Source organism: Myotis davidii, unplaced genomic scaffold, assembly GCF_000327345.1.
Source record: "Myotis davidii unplaced genomic scaffold, ASM32734v1 scaffold1105, whole genome shotgun sequence".
NCBI classification, from domain to species: domain Eukaryota; kingdom Metazoa; phylum Chordata; class Mammalia; order Chiroptera; family Vespertilionidae; genus Myotis; species Myotis davidii.
In genome coordinates, this window is record NW_006296063.1 from 445,619 (window position 1) to 465,708 (window position 20,090).

Sequence of the window (20,090 nt, forward strand, 5' to 3'; positions counted from 1 at the left end):
CTCCGCTAGAGTACCAAGCCTGGTGCCAGAGAACTCTGACTTTACTTGCTTCTCCACTAGCCTTGGTTTAGTCTCAGGGTTCCCACCCCAGCTACCCACCCCACCCTCTCTACCGCTAGTCTCCCCTTCTTATCCCTCCTCCTCCGCCCAAACACACACACACACACACACACACACACACACACACACCCTGCTGGGCCTTGGGCAGACTGGAGCCAGAGATCAAGGAATGTTATTCTCTGAGGTCTATGGTTTGGGTCCTGGATTTCAGTCTCTCCTCACTTTTCTAAAGGCTATCAGCAGGTTTCCCTTGAGCAGCCAGTTTCCCTCGTACCTTGTGGCCCTGGCACTTTGCTAGGAATGTTCCGTGTGTTGCTGGCTTTTTAAGGTGGAAGATGACTGCTTCATATTTTTGAGAGGGTTTCTTGCTGACTGCGAACTGTCAGGTGTTCCTAAGCTTCCTGAACTGCCCAGCATTCTCAAATTCTCCATGGCACTGGGCTTGTGTCTTGCTTATGTGTTGGGGAGCTTGAAGATGGCTTCTTTTCTCACCTTAGAATGCTTTACTTCCTCGAGGGAGGGGCTGGCTGTATGGCTCACTGGTGCCCTCACTTGGGGGTGAGGGCAGCAGAGGCTTGATAAATATTTCTGAATTTGTGCTAGGAATTTCCAGTTATTCACATCAATCCAGATGTGAAATAGACTGGTTGGGAGAGCTGAGTGATGACTGGCTAGGGCAAAAGAGGGGTGGGAGCAGGGAAGAAAGAGGGAGGGGGCATAAGGAGGGAAACAACCAGGAGGGTGGGCTATTGAGATGGAAACTACCTTTCTATCCAGGGGGAAGGGCTGCAGTAACTGATGTTCAAACATTGTCAACATGGCAACCCATGACATCAAGAAAGGGCTGGGGAGGGTGCAGTGGGGTATGCTGGCAAGGGCCACATCAAACCAGGAATACTTGCTCTGGTCCAGGTTCAGCCTCAAATTAATTGTGTGACTTTAGGCACAGCCCTCCCCCGATCTGAGCCTCAGTTTCTCCATTTGTAAGGTGAAAAGAGGGCTGATTTTGGGAAAAAAAAGCATCCATGGCCCTTCTCCTATTCCCTTCTCTCCTCCCAGCTAGCTGAATGAACATCCTCAGTGGGGGCAGGGGTTGCAGAAATTCAGCTCCATCTTGGACCATCACATCTAAAAGGGGATGTGAAAATTCCCATGGAATGATTCCACTAGTCCAGTGTATGAGCATTTTTCAAGTTTTGTTTTTTCTTGCCTTGAAAATGTGTTTAATGGCTGAGGAAAAGCATGCCTTGTCAGCAGCTCCTTAACCCCAAGGATCCCAGGATGAGAGTGTTTTTGTTTGTTTACTGCTAAATATAATTGTAGAATTACAGCAACATCAAGTCCCTCTAATATCATTTTCATTGCAGACTAGTGTATGAACAGGGGGGCTTTGGTGACCCCTGGCTTTGGCTTATTTGCCTCCTAAACCTCACATTCTTTGTTTTTGGCTTCAGACATCAGGGAGGGGCTGCTTCAGGTTCTTGGATAGTCTTGGCTGGCAGTGTGAATCCTGGTTATGCTATATTCCTGGCCACGTCACTTATTTTAGGGAGTCTCAAGCCCCTATTCCTCCTCCTCCCCTCCCAAAGTGGTTGGTATTATCTATTTGGGGGACTAGGGGAAAACCTCAGAGAAAGGGGACATCTCTGGATGTGGTATTTAGAAATGGAAACTATTTTTTCCTAAGCCCAATTCTCCCCTGGCCCACAATGGGAAGTAGCCACTTTGTTCATGAGAAACGGCATAGACGTGGCACATCTGTACACCAGTTAAGCCATTTTAAGAGCTTGAAATAGTATAGGAAAATTCAGTTTGCTGTTCAAATTGGCAGTCCCTTGGTCTGCAGTACAGAGGTCATGCCCACATCTTCTGCCCTGTTAATCCCTTATTTTAGGAAACAAGTTTTCTTATGGCTTTTAAAAAATAAAATAATTTTGTAGGTATAATATACAAATATAAAAATATAGAAATCTGATCAAACAGCTCAGTGCATATTCACAAAGTAAGCATGCCATTGTAACCCCCACTAGACCAGGGAATAGAACATTCCAGTTACTTTCACCCCCTCCCCCTACAACCCTCACTACATGCCTCCCCACCAGTCCACTCCTCCCCAAATGAAACCACTCTCCTGCTTTCTAGTTTTCCTCATAGCTTATCAAAAAGCTTTTTATTATATTTTTCAAACATATGTAAAAGTAGAGTGAATCTCCTTGTACCCATTAATTATCAACTCATGGCCACTCTTATTTTCTCTATACCCAACAAACTCTCCACTTCCAGCTTAAATTATTTTAAAACAAATCTGTCATTATATCATTTTATATGTAATCATTTTAGTATGTATTTCTAGTCATAAGGCCCTCAAAAACATAATAAAATACAACGATTACACCAAAAATTTTAGAATAATTTTTTCATGCTGAAGAAAATATCTAGTCAGTGTTCAGATCACACCTATTTTGTCAGAAATTTTTTTTTGATATGTTGTGTTTTGTTTTTTAGTTTGCTTGTTAAAATCAGGGTCTGAATAAGGTCCCTAAATTATTTTTATTAGCATTTTTATTTTTCAAAACTTCTTATTGCATTAGAACTTGTATTCACAAAAGTGCTCAAATCATAAGTGTACAGCTGATGAGTTGTCAGAAAATTGCCACACTGATATCGACACCCACATTAGGACCTAGAACATGACCAGTACCTTAGAAGACCCTTGGTATCCCCTTCCTCACTGCCTCTTAGCAAGATAGCACAACCTTGACTAAATAAATATATTGGCAGGTGGCTTTTAACATTTTTGTTTTTTTTATTCTTCTCCTTAGTTTTTTTGGCTATGGTGCATGGCTGTGGCTCTCAGGGTGGATTTCTGTTGGCTATCTATTTCCTCGATTACAGTCTTTGGTGAAGGACTCCTGCCTTTTCTCAATGCTTAGAGTTTCCTCCAACCCCCAGCCTCCAACTCCAATGCAATGAGTATCACGAAAGCAAAGAAATGCAGACTATTCCCACAGCATTCCAGCCCTCTCTGGGAGAGGTTTCTCTGGCTTTCCTGAGAATTCCTCAGGGGTCCTGGCCCTCTGCCTGCCCATTTGCTCCTGGATAGTGCTGGTCAGGCAGACTGGAGATCAAGCCTAGCAACTGCAGCTGATGGGCTAGAGCTCATACACCAGTGCCTTCACCATTTTCATTGAAAAAATATTTTAAAATATTGAGCTCGGTTTTCATATTGATTTTTTTTAAAGAAAGAATGATTATAAAAAAGTGATAGCATGGAAAATGTCCAAAGAGCAGCAAGATTTAGAAGAAATAAATAAGTATAATCTGTTACTGGCTCATAATTTACTGTTGCTAGTCACTCTTTATGCCTTAGGTTGCAGATTATTTTGGTTTGCTTCTGTCCAGAGAGGTACCAACTGAGGCCTCTACAGATTGGAGGGCAGAGTTTCATTTTTTGTTTGTGTATTCTAGGATTGAAGGAACTCATGTTGAATCAGAGATGGGAGCATGTGCTCATCATGATGATGTCTATGGCCCCAAGCCCCAGTATCCCAAAAAGAAACTCCCCTCTGAAGAAATAAAGCCCACTGCTATTAATACCCGCCGTGACCTTGGAAAACTGCCAGCAGCCACTCAAATCCTGGACAGTATCCTCAATAACTCTGATTACAAACTGCGCCCCGGCATTGGTGGTAAGTAGTAGAACATAGTTCTTCCTCCCAGAGGGGAGAGAGTTTGAGGGCACAAGTATAGAGAATAAGCCTGGGGTGTTGGTGAGGGTGCCATACATGTGGGCAGGAACATCTGTTGCTCACCTCTCAGGTGAGCTCAGCAATGCCATTTACCTTGGTCTAGACCAGCCGTGGGCAAACTACGGCCCGCGGACCTGATCCGGCCCGTTTGAAATGAATAAAACTAAAAAAAAAAAGAAGACCGTACCCTTTTATGTAATGATGTTTACTTTGAATTTATATTAGTTCACACAAACACTCCATCCATGCTTTTGTTCCGGCCCTCCGGTCCAGTTTAAGAACCCATTGTGGCCCTCGAGTCAAAAAGTTTGCCCACACCTGGTCTAGACTTTTTCCTTCTCTCATCCTGTTTTCCCAGCTAAAAAATGAGATGACTGGACTAGGTGATATGATCTTGGAGGTATGTATAACTCTTACAGTCTATGAATTGGTTCTTGCCATGAAAGAACAAAGAAAGGAAAAGGATTGGATGTTGAAAACATTTAGTCTAACCCTGATCCTTCTCCCTTTTTCTGCCCTCAGACTACACCCTTCCCTGCCACTTGCCCCTGTAGAAAACTTACCTCTGCTACTTCTGCTTCCTTTACAGAGAAGCCCACTGTGGTCACTGTTGAGCTCTCTGTCAACACCCTTGGTCCTATCTCTATCCCAGACATGGTGAGTACTGAGCTTTGATACAGTATCTTCTAAGTTAGGGAGTTGATCCATGAGGCATTTCACTTACTTATTTTTTCTGCTCTGTGTGTCTGTAATGCAAGTTTAAGGTTTGGGGGAGAGATTTTAACAAACACTGACTTGAAAAGGAGGCTGGGAAAGGTAAGTAAGTACCTCACTGCCTGAAGAGGACCTTCAGAATCCTGACTACATCTTCCAGTCTTTCATTCAAAATAATAATAATAAAGCAACTTTAAATACCACAATAGAATGTCTTTTTTATTCTGATAATGATTTTTATGGACTTAATACTATAGTTAGCAACTCTTGCTCTAAGAATGTTTTTCTAATTTTTCCCTGGTTCCTTCTCTCCTTTTCTACTGCTATCATTCTAGTGTAGGTTCTGTCTCCAATTAGACTTCATTATCTCCCACTTGAAGAACACAAAAGTCAAGGTTTCTGTCTACCCCAGTCCACATACCAACCTGGCCTCCTGAGTCATGTGTCTCCTACAATTCTGACACTGCTTAAAGCATGAAGTTTAAACCCACACTCTAGCAGTCAAAGTCCTCCATGGCTGGAGCCAACTCAGGACTCTGGTTTTATCTCTTTTAGCCCCTCTACTCACAGTAGACTATGAGTGTTCACAAACTTTCTGTGCCTCTGAGTTGTTGTTCAAGATATACCATTGCTCCAATTTTCTCTTTGTCATGAGCCTTATCCTTCAGGGTCTAGCTCAAATAACATTTTCATGGTATTATTCCTGACCTCCACAGCTACTTATTGCTCCCTTCTTACACCATAGCCTTTTCTTTAACACACAGATCTTTTTTGCTTATATCCCAGTTGTTTACTTGACCTTCCCTACCTCATTATAGTACAATTATGTGCTCTATGTCTGCCTTGCTGCCTCAACTATGGGCTTCTTAATGTCAAGGACTCAGTCTATGTTAGCTGAACAACTGAATTATGAAAGATATTCTGCACAAGTCACTTTAATCTACCCAGCCTGATAATGAGGAAGGCTGTGGTAACCAACTCCATTGTAGCCATAGCCTTGGCCTGGCTCAGGCAAGACACAGTTTTAGTGAGTCTGGTATCCTACAAGCATCATTGGGTGAGCTCAGAGTCTAGGCTTTGAGATGGGATTTTCAAATAGATACTCAGAGATAAGTAAACATTCATGGTAGATCAAGATGTTTATATAAGCTGAGTGGAAGAATGAGATTCCCCCTTATGATGCTTTGGCTACCAGGTTCTTGAGGCATGGTGTACTTATGTATTACTATGTAACAAGCTACCCCAAAACACAGAATCTTAAAACAACAAATAGTCATTAGTTGACAGATTATGTGGGCTAGTAATCTGGACATGATTTAGCTGAGTCCTCTATTAGGAGGCTGCAGTTAAGGTGTCAATTGAGGGTGACATCTCATCTGAAGGCTCAACTGAAGGAAGATCCACTTTCAAGCCCTCACATGTTTGTTGGAAGATGTATTCCATGCTGGCTGTTAGCTGGAAGTCTCCCACAATCCTTGCCATGTAGGCCTCTACACAATATAGCTCACAACATGCGGCTGATTTACCTCAGAGTGAGCAAGAACATGAGAAAAAATATTCACAAACTTGTAATCTAATTTTTGGAGTGGCATCCCATACCTTCTGTGGTATTCTGTTCATCAGAAACAAGTCATTAGGTCTAGCCCCAGACAAGTGGAGAGGATTACATGAGGGCATGAACACCAGGAGGTGAAGATTTTGAGGGCCTTCTTAGAGCCTGTCTAATACATAACCATGATAAAGTAAAGGCCTGTAATAACTAAAATGGTATGCTGGAGAATAAGAAGGAAGAAGAGAAGCATGAGAGCAGACAGATCTTTTTGAGTTTCTGTAGGCAGTTTAAAGTATTTTCTCTTCCCTTGATGTCAGGTTTACTTTTTGCTATTATCAATGTGCTTACCATTAAATGGGTGAATTTAGCAATTAATTTGATTTAAATTGTTGATATACTAAGAAACACTGGGTTCTGAGCAAGACCCAGAGGTTGAGGTCTTGTGGTCCCACTATCATGACCACTATTTACTCTTAATAGAAAATGGATCTTTCAAGTTATTGGTGCAGGGATGGATAAAGTGGCCTGAAAAATAGTGGACAATTTGTGTCCACAACCTCCTTGCTATTTGTGTAAGATATAATTTTAGGAAGACAATTTCTATCATCTGTAAGATCCCTTGTGGCAACAAAGCAGCTGAATTCCCCATCTCTTCTTGCTCTGTCCCTATTAATGTTGGTAGCATTGGCCTTACCTGAAGTGCCAGGAAGCACTGATACCTTACAATCCCAAGTGATGCAGTCTAATAACTCAGCAGTCATTGAACCTGACATCCAACACAGAACTGGTCCAAAGAGGAGTCAACTTGATTTTCTTTGGCCAGTAAGGTGGTGCTTTAGTCAAGTTCCTTGAAGATTCCAAACGCTTCTGTGGTATTAAAGTTCCTGAGAAGTTTGGCCTTTCACATAGTTCCAAATTGTTCTTTAAGCTGTGGGAGTTACCAATTCTTGTCCAGCCTTCTTTTCCCAGGTGACACTATAGAGTCCTATGGTTGCTGTGGCTCTCACATAGCCACCGCACTTGGATTCTCATGACATCTTCTATGGCAGGCAAGGCTGCCACTGTAATCCCCACTTTATGTTTGAGGCAACTGAGTCTCTTAGCAAGGTTGTGAGTCCCCACAGTAGAAGTTGTAGTTTGAGTGTTCTTTGAATTCCAACACCCTTCAGTCAGATGTTATGTGGAGGACAGAAATTGTCCCCAGGGAGAGAAATCTGAGCCCACAGCATATGGATTTAAATAAAATGTTCCCACTAGTCTCCTGGCTTGAGCTTAGAAGACAATGACCAGTCTGGGAATGACTTCCCATCACAGCACCAACAGTTGCTAAGGCTGCTTCTTGCTGTGGTAATTATTACAAGCAATTCTAATTAAGCAAACTCCTTGACACTGAATTTCTAGAGTTTCAGCTGAGCTAAAAGAGATGTATATCTCAAGTTCCCTTGTCAAAGTGAGGGAAAATTGAACTGTTAGCTATTAGTTGATGTGTAGTGAACTTACATTTCGTAGCTTGTTAAATATAAGTTAAATGCTCATTTGAAACACGATAACATTGAGCAAGAGCACAGTATGGATTGTGGAGGGGAAGGTTTCTCCTTATTACCAAGCACTTCATATGGCCTGAGAACGAATGAGGCTGTGCAAACCAAGTTGGAGCTGCCAGCCACTTGGGACTGAAGAAACACTCTGAAGGCCACTTGTGAGGGCTGGATGGAGGAGCCTGGTGGGTCAGGGCTGAGGGCACCCAAGTGAATGGTATCCAGGCTCTGTCATCTTTTTTCTGTCTGCTTCTGCTTCTCTGGACTACTGCATGGAATATTCTCAGTCTGGGAGGCTTGATCCCAGCAGTTCTCACCACCTTTTGGGATAGGCAGCAAAGGCAAGTAGGGACTATCTTGACCTTCCCCACTGCAGGCTCTACTGGTGTCCAGGGTTATGAGTGGCTGGTTGGTGTTCACTGATGTAGGATAACTCGGGGTAAAGACCTATGTATTCTGCAGAGGGAAATTGGATCTCAGTACCCACAGGGATTGTTGGTGTAAGTGAAATAAACACTGGAGAGGGAAATCAGTGAAGCTCCTCCCAGGACAAGGCTATGGTAATGGTGCTCTGAGCATCAGCGCCAATGTGCCGTTGTTAACTATTTGTGTGACTTTGGGCAGGCTCCTTCCTTTCTGAGCCTCAGTTTCCATACCTGTAAAGTAAAGGCAGTTGAGCTAGCCTTCAAGATTCTACCTTGGCTTAGTTCTGGTACTTATTATTCAAGCTGCTTGCAGTTCTATTACAATCTGCTTTTTCTCCCTTCAGTACCAGTGGTACAAATTTCCGGTTACTCATGCTTCTTCATGCACACCCATTCAGAGGTTAGGTGCTCGTGTTTAAGAAGAAAAACAACACAAAAAATTATTCAAAAAACATGCAACTAAATAGACATCTCTCTTGTGACACAAAGTACTTCATTTGTAATGTAATTCTGGAGGATGAAGGATTTAGGTTGATTAAAAGCTGTGTTCCCCAAATAAAAGCTGAAAGACAAAACTTTGCTGTATATAATCAACACTATGTGTGTTTGTGAAATGATTTTGAGCTGAGATCTTTGGTTTGCTATGAAACAATGGGAGCTGAGAGAGTGTTGACCTGGCTGGAGTACAAAACAGTCCTATAAGGGAATGGTGATGTGATGAGTCCAGCCCATGAAATTAAGCCACTATTGCCTGTTTCTAGATGAAATGTATCTTCCCAGGCTATTATCCATTTGGGAATATTTCTTTCCTTTTGGAATACCTGGAAATAGAAAACTCCTACAGCCGAACTCATGCTGTTGTCCTCTAATGCCAGGGTTGGGGAACACCCTTCCCATAGGCCATAAAAGGCCCAAGAAATCATTTATTCTGGCCAAATATAGCAGACTCATATTTAAGTTGATAATTTTGTATGGCCTGCCAATGCTGTTATAAATATTCAAATGGCCTTTGGCAGAAAAAAGGTTCCCCATCCCTGCTCTATGCAAACCTAAGTGGGTTTCTATCTGCTTGATAAGCTTGTCATAGGATGCCACGGGCTTTATTTTATCTTTTCCACCAGGCGTACTCTATTGACATCACTTTCTACCAGACCTGGTATGATGAACGCCTCCGTTTCAATGCAAGCTTTGAGAGCTTTGTTCTGAATGGCAACATGATGAGCCAGTTATGGATCCCAGACACCTTTTTTAGGAATTCTAAGAAGATCCGTGTATATTCGATCACCATGCACAGCCAGGTGGTCCGCATCCACAAGGATGGCAAGGTGTTGTACACAGATAGGTATGTCAAACCTCTGGAATCTCATCCCTTGGGACTCTTCCTCCCCTTTTGAGACTTTTTTGCCAAAGAAACATGGACAGAGGCTTCATCTTCAATGATACTTCTAAGGGCCTTTCCAAACTTTCTGAGACCATGAGCTGAACCCCCTCATGTATAGATACAGACACTAAGGCCTCAAAATAGAAAGATGGTACTTAAGACCATACCAAGTTTCTGGCAGAGCTGGAACTAGTACCCATTTACTAGGCTCCAAGTCCAGAGCTCCCCTAATAGAATGTATCAGTATGACTGCATTGCCTGGACAATTCCATCCAGAGAGTGCACTGGATGTAAGGACACATTCATAGTGGTGGAATTGTCTAGGTGGAGCAGTAACACAGTGGTCAGAAAGATAGCAAAGACCAGGTTGGGTACCTGAATGCCTGGCAGGGAAAGGTTGTAAATGGCTGGTGTAGGGAGTGGAGAGGTGATAGAGAGTGGGAAAGTGTTGGCAGTTTCTGGAAGCTGGGATGGGCAAGAAACAAAAGCCCATCTATGTCAGTCCTTACAGTTTTCTGATGATGGAGACCAGAGTAGCCAGATACTTCCAAGCTGTTCTTCCTCTCTTTTTGTCTTTCCTTTGAGCTTTTTGACTCAAATCCCACTGTTGCCATTCATTGGTGGTGATCCTCGGGCCCAAGTTGAGTGTATATGTAAGTGTTCAGAGCCAGCCTAATGAGGCTTCTTTCTCCCTTCCAGGATGACCATTGATGCTGGATGTTCATTCCACATGCTCAAATTTCCAATGGATTCTCACTCTTGCCCTCTGTCTTTTTCTAGCTGTGAGTACCTTCTTAGGTTTCTGGGGCCCCAGAGTCATACTGGGATCCTCCTTTTTCTCATCTTTGCCCTTTATATTTCTCTTAAGTTGGTGCCAGGGTTGCCAAGGACCACCCAATCCATGCTCATCACCTTTATCTCCCTTTCACTCCATCTCAAGTCTGTTATCCGCCACTGAAGTGTATCTCATGTATGTCTGTTCCTTTCCATCTCCACTGTCACTAACTTGGATAGGTCTTTGTCATCTTCCATTTGGACTTTTGCAACATCCTCACTTTGAAGGTGAACATGTCCAAAACTAAATATATAGTCTACCCCCAAAATAAATGTGCTTCTTCTGTGTTCTCACCCATCTCATTGAAAGGCATCATCACCCACTTCTAGCCAAGAACGTTGATGCTTCTTTCTTCTTCACCTGCTACATCTAATCAATTTCATGGTGTTGATAGTCCCTTCCAAATCGCTATTGATCCTGTCTGTCCCTCTGCATTTTCACTGCCACAGCTTTGAATCCTGCCTTCATTCATTTTATTATGCCTGGATTACTGCACTGGCCTCCCATAACTGGTATCCCTGTCAACAGGCTATCTTCATATTATGATCAGAGTGACTTAGCTGAAGAATCATTTAGACTAAGTCATTTCTTACTTCAAATCCTTCCTTATCTCTCATGTACCAATTCCAAATCATTACAATGTTCCTCAAGGCCCATCACAAATTGGCCCTTAATACCTACCCTTGTATACTTCATTTAATGTCTGTTAGCTATCCATCCTGAACTTTTAGCATTTCCTAATACATAAGATATGTTTATCTCTCTGTGCATAGAACACCCTCCTCACCCTTTCAGCATCATATATATATAGAGAAAACTGACTCAACTTTAAAGACTTATTGGGAATGCCACCTACTCTAAGAAGTCTTTTCTGGATATATCCCTAAGTGACCTTTCCTCCTCTATCTCCCTACTGTCCAAGGGCAGAGGTTTCTCAGAACAATTTTATGAATTACAGATGTATACTCACTGTCCAACTCAATAAAATGTGAATGCTTGAGAGGCAGGGTTCCTGCCTTGTTCATCTATGTATTTCCAGAACAAGGCCTGGTACTGAAGAATGCTCAATAAATGCACTTATTGAATGGACTTCAACAATGAGGTAAGAGAGGCAAGGTGCCACACTGGTGAGGCCAGAGTCAGGACTCCAAAGCATTGTTCAGACTCCATGCTGGTGGAGACCTCCACAAAGCTTCCCAGTCTCACATGACCCTCCTTCCCATATTGCTTTACAGTTTCCTATCCTGAGAATGAGATAATGTACAAGTGGAAAGATTTCAAGCTTGAAATCAATGAGAATAATTCCTGGAAGCTCTTACAGTTTGATTTTATAGGAGTGAGCAATGAGACAGAAATTATCTCAACCATGGACGGTAAGTGCCCCCTTTGGAACCAGGGCTAAGCAGAGGCCCAGGAGGGTGGTAGGGATGAGTGGAGGTAGCCATCATACATAAAAATGCTATGTAATCATCCCATGGAAATATTGTAGAACATGTCTCCTGTCTTGTTAATGCTAAGCACTTACAACTGTTTGCAGAGGAAACTGAGACTTTGTAACTACATCTCAGTCTCATCTGCAAAGAAGTAAGTGCTTTGCCAAGCCCCGCACAGGGTAAGTAGATAAAGTTGTATTGTCAGAATTTGCAACTAGCTTTGTCATGCAGACCCTTCAGTTTCAAGTCTTTGTTACAACTGACCTACTTGAATGACTATGAGGAATGTAGCTCATGTGAGTTCTCCATACCCAGAACCAATCCAACCCAGCTGAGTGAGAAGCAAAGACTTTCCTAACAGGAGATGGAAGCTAGAGTTCTAATGTCAACCAAGTGAGGTCTGGGGTAGTATGGAGGAAGTTTCAGCAGCTACAACGGCTGCTGCATCAACATTTATTTTAAAGGAGCAGCTCTGACAAGCACAGATTTCTGTCAAAGGCTTCATTATAAATTCAACATGGGTATGTAGTGACCACTGGTTTTCTGATCTTGTTCCTAAAAGGACCAGATGGGAGGGTCCTGGGTCTCATATTTCAGCTTCCAATTAGGTGTGAGCATCTTTGCTTGTGTTCCTAGGTGATCTGAATAAGGAGCCAAGGGACCTCCTCAGGGTTGCTCCCAGAGCAGCCCTGGAAATCCTCTTCACACATACTGGCCAAGTCAGGGCAGTGGAGGCACTGCTCTCATCGTCTCCAGAATGCGGATGAAGCCATTCACCAAATCAACCATTTGCCATGGGAGGCATCTTGCTTTGTGTCCATGAGGCTAGGCAGGAAATATGCTTTTGCTTTACTTGTTGAGTGACTGGGTGAGGGATATCTCATGCTCATCTGGCTAGAGCTTTGCTTGCACAGTACTAGGTAGGGGGAGAGGTCTGCTTTACAAATGCTTTCCTTTTTCTTGGGAATTCTGGGTAAGCAGTTTTACTACTTTTGACTTGGAATCCTTGATCTTCTGTCAGCTAACCATGGGCCTGCCTCTTGCCTTTCTGCATCTCAGTTTCCCCAAACAGGTAGGACCCATCATCAAAAGTGGCAGAGGAGACAAGGCCCAGGGGCTTTCAAGTCACTAGTGGTTCCGTTTAGTAGATGGTTGTGCATTGTTTCAAAATGGTACCCTAGTGACTACAAAGCCCCAGAGCCAGCATCTTCACTAAAGCAATGGCAATAGGTAAGCACCAGTCTTCCCTGGGAGAGATAAAGGTTTTTATGGGGGAAAAAAAGGAGGGCTTTTTTTTCTTCTGCTAGAGACTAATTGATTTGGAATCATGGTTTCTCCAGAATCACAGTTATCTTTGGGACTGATCCCAAACTCTTCCACTTCCAGTCGCCTCAAGGACAGTCTCTCCATAAGTAGCAAACTTAAGTACTAAGATCCTAAAGGTTCAGAAAGCAATGGTAGCTTGATACTCTGGCTACCTTTGGTGTAGAGCCAGCAGGTTCTCAGAGAGTCCAGCCTTGACTCCAGTGAGTAAGCCAGCCTTCACTGGTGGCTGTTGAGACTCTGATGGAATTTTACCTACGATTAGGACTTTGCTTTCTTTTCTTTTTTAAAATTTGTCTTTATTGTTGATAGTATTACAGATGTCCCCTTAGTTTTTGTTTTTTTCCCCATTGAGTTCCTCCACCAGGCACCCACCCCTCCTAGGCCTTCACCACACTATTGTCTGTGTCCATGGGCTAAGCATATATTCATATAAGTTTCCCAGTTAATCTCCCCCTACCCACCTACCCACCCCTGCCTTAGGACCTCACTTTCTTGAGAGTTTCTTCCTTCTGTAGATAATTCCGTCCATCAGAAAGCTCTCCCTGTTCATCTGAAATTAGAGTCTTTGGAACTTCCACCCATCGGATCTAGTTCTTTCCCCCTAAAATTATTGAGCTTACAGTAAGTCCAGTCACTTCCCAACAAGGTTAAGATTAAAGGGTCAGTATTATGGTTGCAGCCCTGGGTCATATTCTTGTATAGACTATAGAACACTAGTTCCTTTTTCTTCCCTTGTTACTCAGAATTTTGGGTCCACTCATCCTTCTAGTCTCAGTCTTTTGGACATTGTCTTCTTAATTTTGCCCCCTGACAGTGCAGTGACCAACTGGGGGTCTGACCAAAGCAGATAAGAAGACAAGAGCAGAAAATACCTCTGCCTTTTTTTTTTTTGGCTTTGGTTCCTTAGCCCTAGGTATTCCCATCCTGTTTCCCCCTTACTCATTCTCCTGCATTCCTCAGAAATAGCAAAGTGGTGTGTGTTAGCATCCTTCTCTCAGCCTTCAAATATAAATCTCTGTTGACAAGTGAAGAAGGTTTGTCTTTGGCTGGAATAAATAAAATAAAAATAGTAAAAGCCAATAAGATAATAAATCTTCTTGCAATAAGTATACACTGAAAAAACTTTTGTGTGAGTGGTTGTAGCTAAATAGGGTTGTGCTAAATTTTAGTCAAGACCCCAGGACAACTTGATAAATTGGAACTAGGAACTTGATAAATACATTCTGGCCAGAGACAAGTGTGAGTGCTCCCTGCAGCAACCCTGGAGTTCTATCCCCAACACTACTAATCTGGACACAAGCATTCCACTAACCCCAAGACATGTCCTTGCCTTTTTCCAGAATATTCTGTGAAATCTTGTTCATTGTCAGTGCTGCCAAGGTGAGTAGGAAAGGCTGTTGTTCTCACTCAGCTCCAATACACTTAGACTGGAAAGGTGATCTACTTTTCAAAATTGGAAGACAAATGGCCAAGTTAGTGTTCTGGTCTGGTTCACAAGGCATTGTGAGGCAGCAGCAAGACTTGCTGAGCATGTGCTAGGTTCCAGGATGTGCCAGGCTTAGATGATGGGCAGAATCAAATCCACCAGGGTGTTCTGAAATGTTTTGAAAGGGGTTTCAAGGCCAAGGAATTCTATAGTATCACTGAGGTGGGAGTTTGGAGCTTAGCTTCACTAAAGAGCCAACATTTGAGCTATTATTCATCCAATGTGATGTTGAGAAAGAAAAGGGATGTTTTGGCTTCAGAAAAGTCCCCAAAATTTCTGGAGTCATGGTGGGCATGCAGTGTTTGAGATGAATGTTTCATAGTAGAGGGCAGCATGAAGGGTACAATAGAAAATACCAATTGGAGAGATAGGTTGTCATTAGGTCCTATTGAAGTCATCAACCATCTAGGGCAGTGGTTCTCAACCTTCCTAATGCTGTGACCCTTTAATAGAGTTCCTTATGTTGTGGTGACCCCCAACCATAAAATTATTTCCGTTGCTACTTCATAACTGTAATTTTGCTACTGTTATGAAGCATAATGTAAATATCTGATATGCAAGATGTATTTAGGTGACCCCTATGAAAGGGTCATTTGACCCCCAAAGGGGTCGCGACCCACATCTTGAGAACAGCTGATCTAGGGAGAGAGTCAACATCAAGGACATGATGCCCAAATGAATGTCAAGACCTCAGCTGCCTGTGTGCATATACTCTGCATACCTGACATCTAGAGGACTAAATAAAAATTTCACTTTCAGCTAATTCTTGTTTTTCCAAAACATTCAATTTGGGTTATGGTACAAACAGGGAGTCCAGGGTTAGAATATTGGTATAAATATGCAAGTTATTGCAGGGAATCTGAGAATAGATAGGATTAGCTTAGGGTATGGTGGTCTGTGCATATGCGTGTAAGATGTTAGTTGGAGTCAGTCCATGGTGGGCCTTTGGTGTCAGGTACATAGTGTAAACTTGATTCTATAGCTCTTCTGGAGCAGGGAACCACCAGAGGTATGGGGTTAGGCTAGTGATTTTTTTTGGCCATTGTTGGAACAGTGCTAACTAAGGCATTTCACCAGCATATGAATGTACGGAAGGAGGCCTAATGGATTATGTGCTTCCCCCACCACCTCACAGACCACCCTTGGCACTTTTGCTGAGAATACATATTGTAAGGGCTAGTAGTGCATGTGTAAAGCTGTGATTCTGCAGAGTAGTTGTGGCAACTCAGTGGACGTAAAGGCCTCAGTAAGACATCTGGACATTAGCTATGTGGTCCTAATATCTAGAGAGCTAGCTGATTTCTCACTTTCATCTGACTCTTCTGCCATCCTGGAAAGGCAGATATAAGGTATGGGACAATGAACTGAGAAAGGAGCAATTAAGGTTCTTCTCCTGGCTTAGCTCTTAACTGACCATGGCTCTTGCAAGGTGTCGCCTTTCTGGGCTTCTGATTCTCTGTAGGTGGCACTGGAATAATATGCCTCTAACCTAGGACTGTGGTAGGGATCCCATGAGCTGAACAATGGGACCTTTAATATGCATGTCCTGCCTGGGGAAGACCCTTATGTCATTGCTGTAATAAAGTGGTATTTTTTATGTTTTCCAGGTGATTTCATGGTCATCACGCTTTTCTTCAATGTAAGCAGGCGATTTGGCTTTAATGCTGTTCAAAATTATGTCCCTTCTTCTATGACCACGGTCATGTCCTGGATTTCCTTTTGGATCAAGAAAGAATCTGCTCCAGCCAGGACCTCTTTAGGTGAGTAGGTAAGGTGGGCATCCACCTGGGCACAGAATTGCCTTCTCAGGGATCCTTTCAGCAGTATGATATATGGATATGTAGCTAAGCCTATCTCCACTCCTGTGCTTTAACAGGCATCACCTCTGTACTCACCATAACCACATTGGGTTCCTGTTCCCAGAAGAATTTCCCACGTGAATCCTATGTAACAGCCTTGGATGTCTACATTGCTATTTGCTTCCTCTTTTGCATTTTTGCTCTGGTGGAGTTTGCTGTGCTTAACTTCCTGATCCACAACCACACGAGACCCCGTGCTTCTCCGAGACTTCGCTATGTATGAACTGGGTATGGGCGTGGTATCATGGTTTGGGAGTATTGAAGCATGCAAGTAAGGGCACTAGAATTCATGGCACATGAGTAGCCAGCTCACTGTGTAGTGTGTGTGTGTGTGTGTGTGTGTGTGGAGGGGTAAGCTGAAGTGTTATGGGGAGTTGAATAAACTTTCTAATGTGATGGTGGGAATTTGGGGAAGGGGCAAAAAAAAGTGTGCCAAAGACAGAATCTCTAGAAACCCCTGAGGCTTGGTTCATCTTTACTTTTTCCCCTTCCTTGTTCATTTCAGCCTCCTACCCGTGCCCGTGCCCGTGCCCGTGCCCGTGACCTTACCCCACCCCGTACCCATGCCAACCAACAACAGCAGGAAAATGTTTTTGTGTATGACTTCGAGGAGTCTGATGAAGAGAATGATGAAGAGGATGGCCCATCTTGCCCAGCTCAGCAGTCCCTCAACCCAAGACTCACCCAGCGCCGTCGCAGCTGCTGCAGGATCTGCAAGTACTTGTGTGTGGTCCGCAGTTGTGATGGCAGTTTTTGGCAGCAGGGCCGCCTCTTCATCCATATCTACCGCCTGGATAACTACTCACGAGTTATTTTCCCAGTGACCTTCATCTTTTTCAATGTGCTCTACTGGGTTATTTGCTTTAACTTGTAGGTACCAGCTGGTACCCTGTGGAGCAGCCTCCCAAGTTCCCCAGGAGGTCCCACACCCCTTGCCAAGGGAGTTGGGGGAAAGCAGCAGCAGGAGCAATTAGAAAGTGTCTTTCCACCCCCCCGCCCCCGGCCTAGTCAATGAATACCCATGGCAGCCCATTTAGAGTAAAATGGCTCACCTCTCTATTCCTCAAGGGGCATTGGTGATGTTCAGGCTTAAAAATTGCAGGCTGTCAGTGACCAGCTCCCTAAGACCATGCCCGCATATGAGCATATTAGCTATCTCCAAACAGTGTTGACAAACTGCTTTTTTCAAGAATCCTAATACTGCCTTTGTGGTGCTCCAGGCCCAGATCTGGCCTCAGCCTCAAAGTGCACCGACCAGATGCTTCCCGGTTTCTGACACTTCCTTAAGATGCTGGTCAGCAGTGTAATAAGGTGTGTGTGTATCCTCCATCCTTAGGTGAGATTATATTGTTGGTTCTATTTCCCTGCCCACCCTTTCCCTGCAGATAGAGCTTTACATTATCCCTTTAAAAGGAGAGCCAACACTTGAGCTTCTTTAGGACAGTATCGCCCCTCTGCTGCTGTGATGCCTCCCTCTCCCTCTCCTACCCCTGCCTCTATCATTCATCTGCACTACCAATTCAATGCCTTTCATACAGTGGGTTTATATTTTTGTGTGATAATAGTAATAACCCCCTGCTTTATATGCCACCTTCTCCCTCCTCCTTGACCCCTGTGACTCTTAATGTAACTACCCCAGTGGCTTTCCCAGCCCCAACCCAGGTGCTAGGCCATGGTGACTTCCCAGGGCCAAGAAATGAAGGGAACTCTGCTTTGCAGTGGGCATTGCTTGCATTAATTGGTGCCCTCTACGGGACAGCATAGAAGTTCTGCCACTTCCTTGGCCCCTGGATCCATGAGCCAGTCCACTCTTATCCCTGGGGCATTCTCACAATCACAATCAATCAATTGAATTCCCTTAAATTTATACAGCACTTTACCTTTTTGCAAAAAAGTTTTTGAAAAACTATTCTATTATAGCCTTATTATAGTCCTGTGAAAGATTCGGGGCAGGATTCTTATCCCCATTTTCCAGATGAGAACCCTGAGGCACAGATTTCTATGGGACTGTGGATCTCACTGGAAACTACCCAGGAGCCCACTGTCATTTTCTAGACTACATGATAGGGCTAGGCATCTGTGTTCACCATTATTCAATTCTATAGCCTTTGCTGGCACCCCAGAGGCAGGGCCCAGAGTAGCAGCCTCTCTTCAGCTTTGGTCTACTCAATTCCTGGGCCGCAGGTGCTCAGACTGCCCTCAAGATCCAACCTCTCCTGGCTCTGACAACCCAGTGAGGTCAAATTTGGACATGCCCCAATGCTTATATATGCTGAATGAAATCTGTGTCTGTATTTTATTGGGGGGGGTAGGGTAGGGGTTCCATCTGCTTTTTGTCACCATCACCCGAAAAGGGGAAATATATCAATAAATATATCAGCAAAGCATACAACGTGTGACTGGTTTCTCAATCACTCAAGTTTGTTCTCAGCTCAGGTTTTAAATCTTAAAGTAGGGGGATGAAGACACATTTGTAATACCTTAACTAATAAAAAAAAATCTTAAAGTAATGGTCCAACCTTTTGACTGTTTCACTCTCCCATCCATGATCTACAGACCTACAAAGCATGCATATGAACCTGCTCTCAGTGCAAGAGTGAAAGAGACTAAATATATAGCCCCTTTTATTGATCTTTTTACTTGCTTCTATACCTCTGCATAGAAATCTTATACCTCTCCATGTCCATTTTGTTTTGCCCATGATTCTAGCCTCACCTAGAATGCTCCTACAGACCATCAAACTCAGAACATTTTCCCCACCATGTAAAGAGGGAGATGCCTAGGCACAGAGAAAAGTGTCTACAGCAGCCATGGGCAAACTACAGCCCGCGGGCTGGATCCGGCCCGTTTGAAATGAATAAAACTAAAAAAAAAAAAAGACCGTACCCTTTTATGTAATGATGTTTACTTTGAATTTATATTAGTTCACACAAACACTCCAGCCATCCTTTTGTTCCGGCCCTCCGGTCCAGTTTAAGAATCCATTGTGGCCCTCGAGTCAAAAAGTTTGCCCACCCCTGGTCTACAGTCATACAACTATTGAGTAATGGAGAGGGATGAGACCCCAGAAATCCCAATACCCTGTTTTGGCTTGGAGTAAGCCTGGAGATCTTGGTTGATACATCCTTCAAATGAAATGTCTCTAAAGATATATTAGGAAGTGTTGGTCCTAGCATCCTGTGACACATCCAGCTCTAAGGAAACACAGAAACAATAACAAGAACTAAAGAGACAAATGGCATCTGAACAGCCAACATTTTTGCAATAAAGTTTGTGAAATAATGCTGAAACACCTTTCCTATAAGAATTCCACATGTCCTACTGTGGATGTCCTAACCCACCACAACTTACAAGTAATAATTTAGAAGAAGGTAAATAGCTCTTCATTTTTACTTACATTACAATGAAGCTGGGAGAAAACAAAAGTTAGTCTGGCTCTTGAGCAATGAAGACATGCAAATTTGTGAGCACTCATATTTAAATGCATTTTAAAACAAAGAATTAGTACAAATGGGATACCTTACTCACAGTGCAATAAAGCTAAGAACAAAGAAAATTCCCACCATTTGTACAATTTTAAAAAGCTCATGCAAACAGTAATTTAAAAATGAAGAAATGGAGAAAGATAAATATCACATTATCTCACTCATTTGTGGAATATAATGAACAACATAAACTGATGAACAAAAACAGATCCTGAGACAAAGAAGCATTGATCAGACGGTCAAACCT

General features: G+C 43.2%; 1 protein-coding gene across 1 annotated transcript in view; it reads left to right on the forward strand.

Annotated features, from left to right (window-relative positions):
• GABRE (gamma-aminobutyric acid type A receptor epsilon subunit) overlaps positions 1–18,739 on the forward strand; it is a 19,233-nt gene extending 494 nt beyond the window's left edge. The window contains exons 2-9 of the mRNA XM_006771002.2: positions 3,529–3,749; positions 4,399–4,466; positions 9,160–9,380; positions 10,119–10,201; positions 11,490–11,627; positions 16,107–16,259; positions 16,376–16,575; positions 16,864–18,739. Coding sequence (XP_006771065.1) covers positions 3,529–3,749; positions 4,399–4,466; positions 9,160–9,380; positions 10,119–10,201; positions 11,490–11,627; positions 16,107–16,259; positions 16,376–16,575; positions 16,864–17,232 — 1,453 coding nt within the window. The 3' untranslated portion in view covers positions 17,233–18,739. The remainder of the gene's footprint in view (positions 1–3,528; positions 3,750–4,398; positions 4,467–9,159; positions 9,381–10,118; positions 10,202–11,489; positions 11,628–16,106; positions 16,260–16,375; positions 16,576–16,863) is intronic.
• The last annotated feature ends 1,351 nt before the right edge of the window (positions 18,740–20,090 follow it).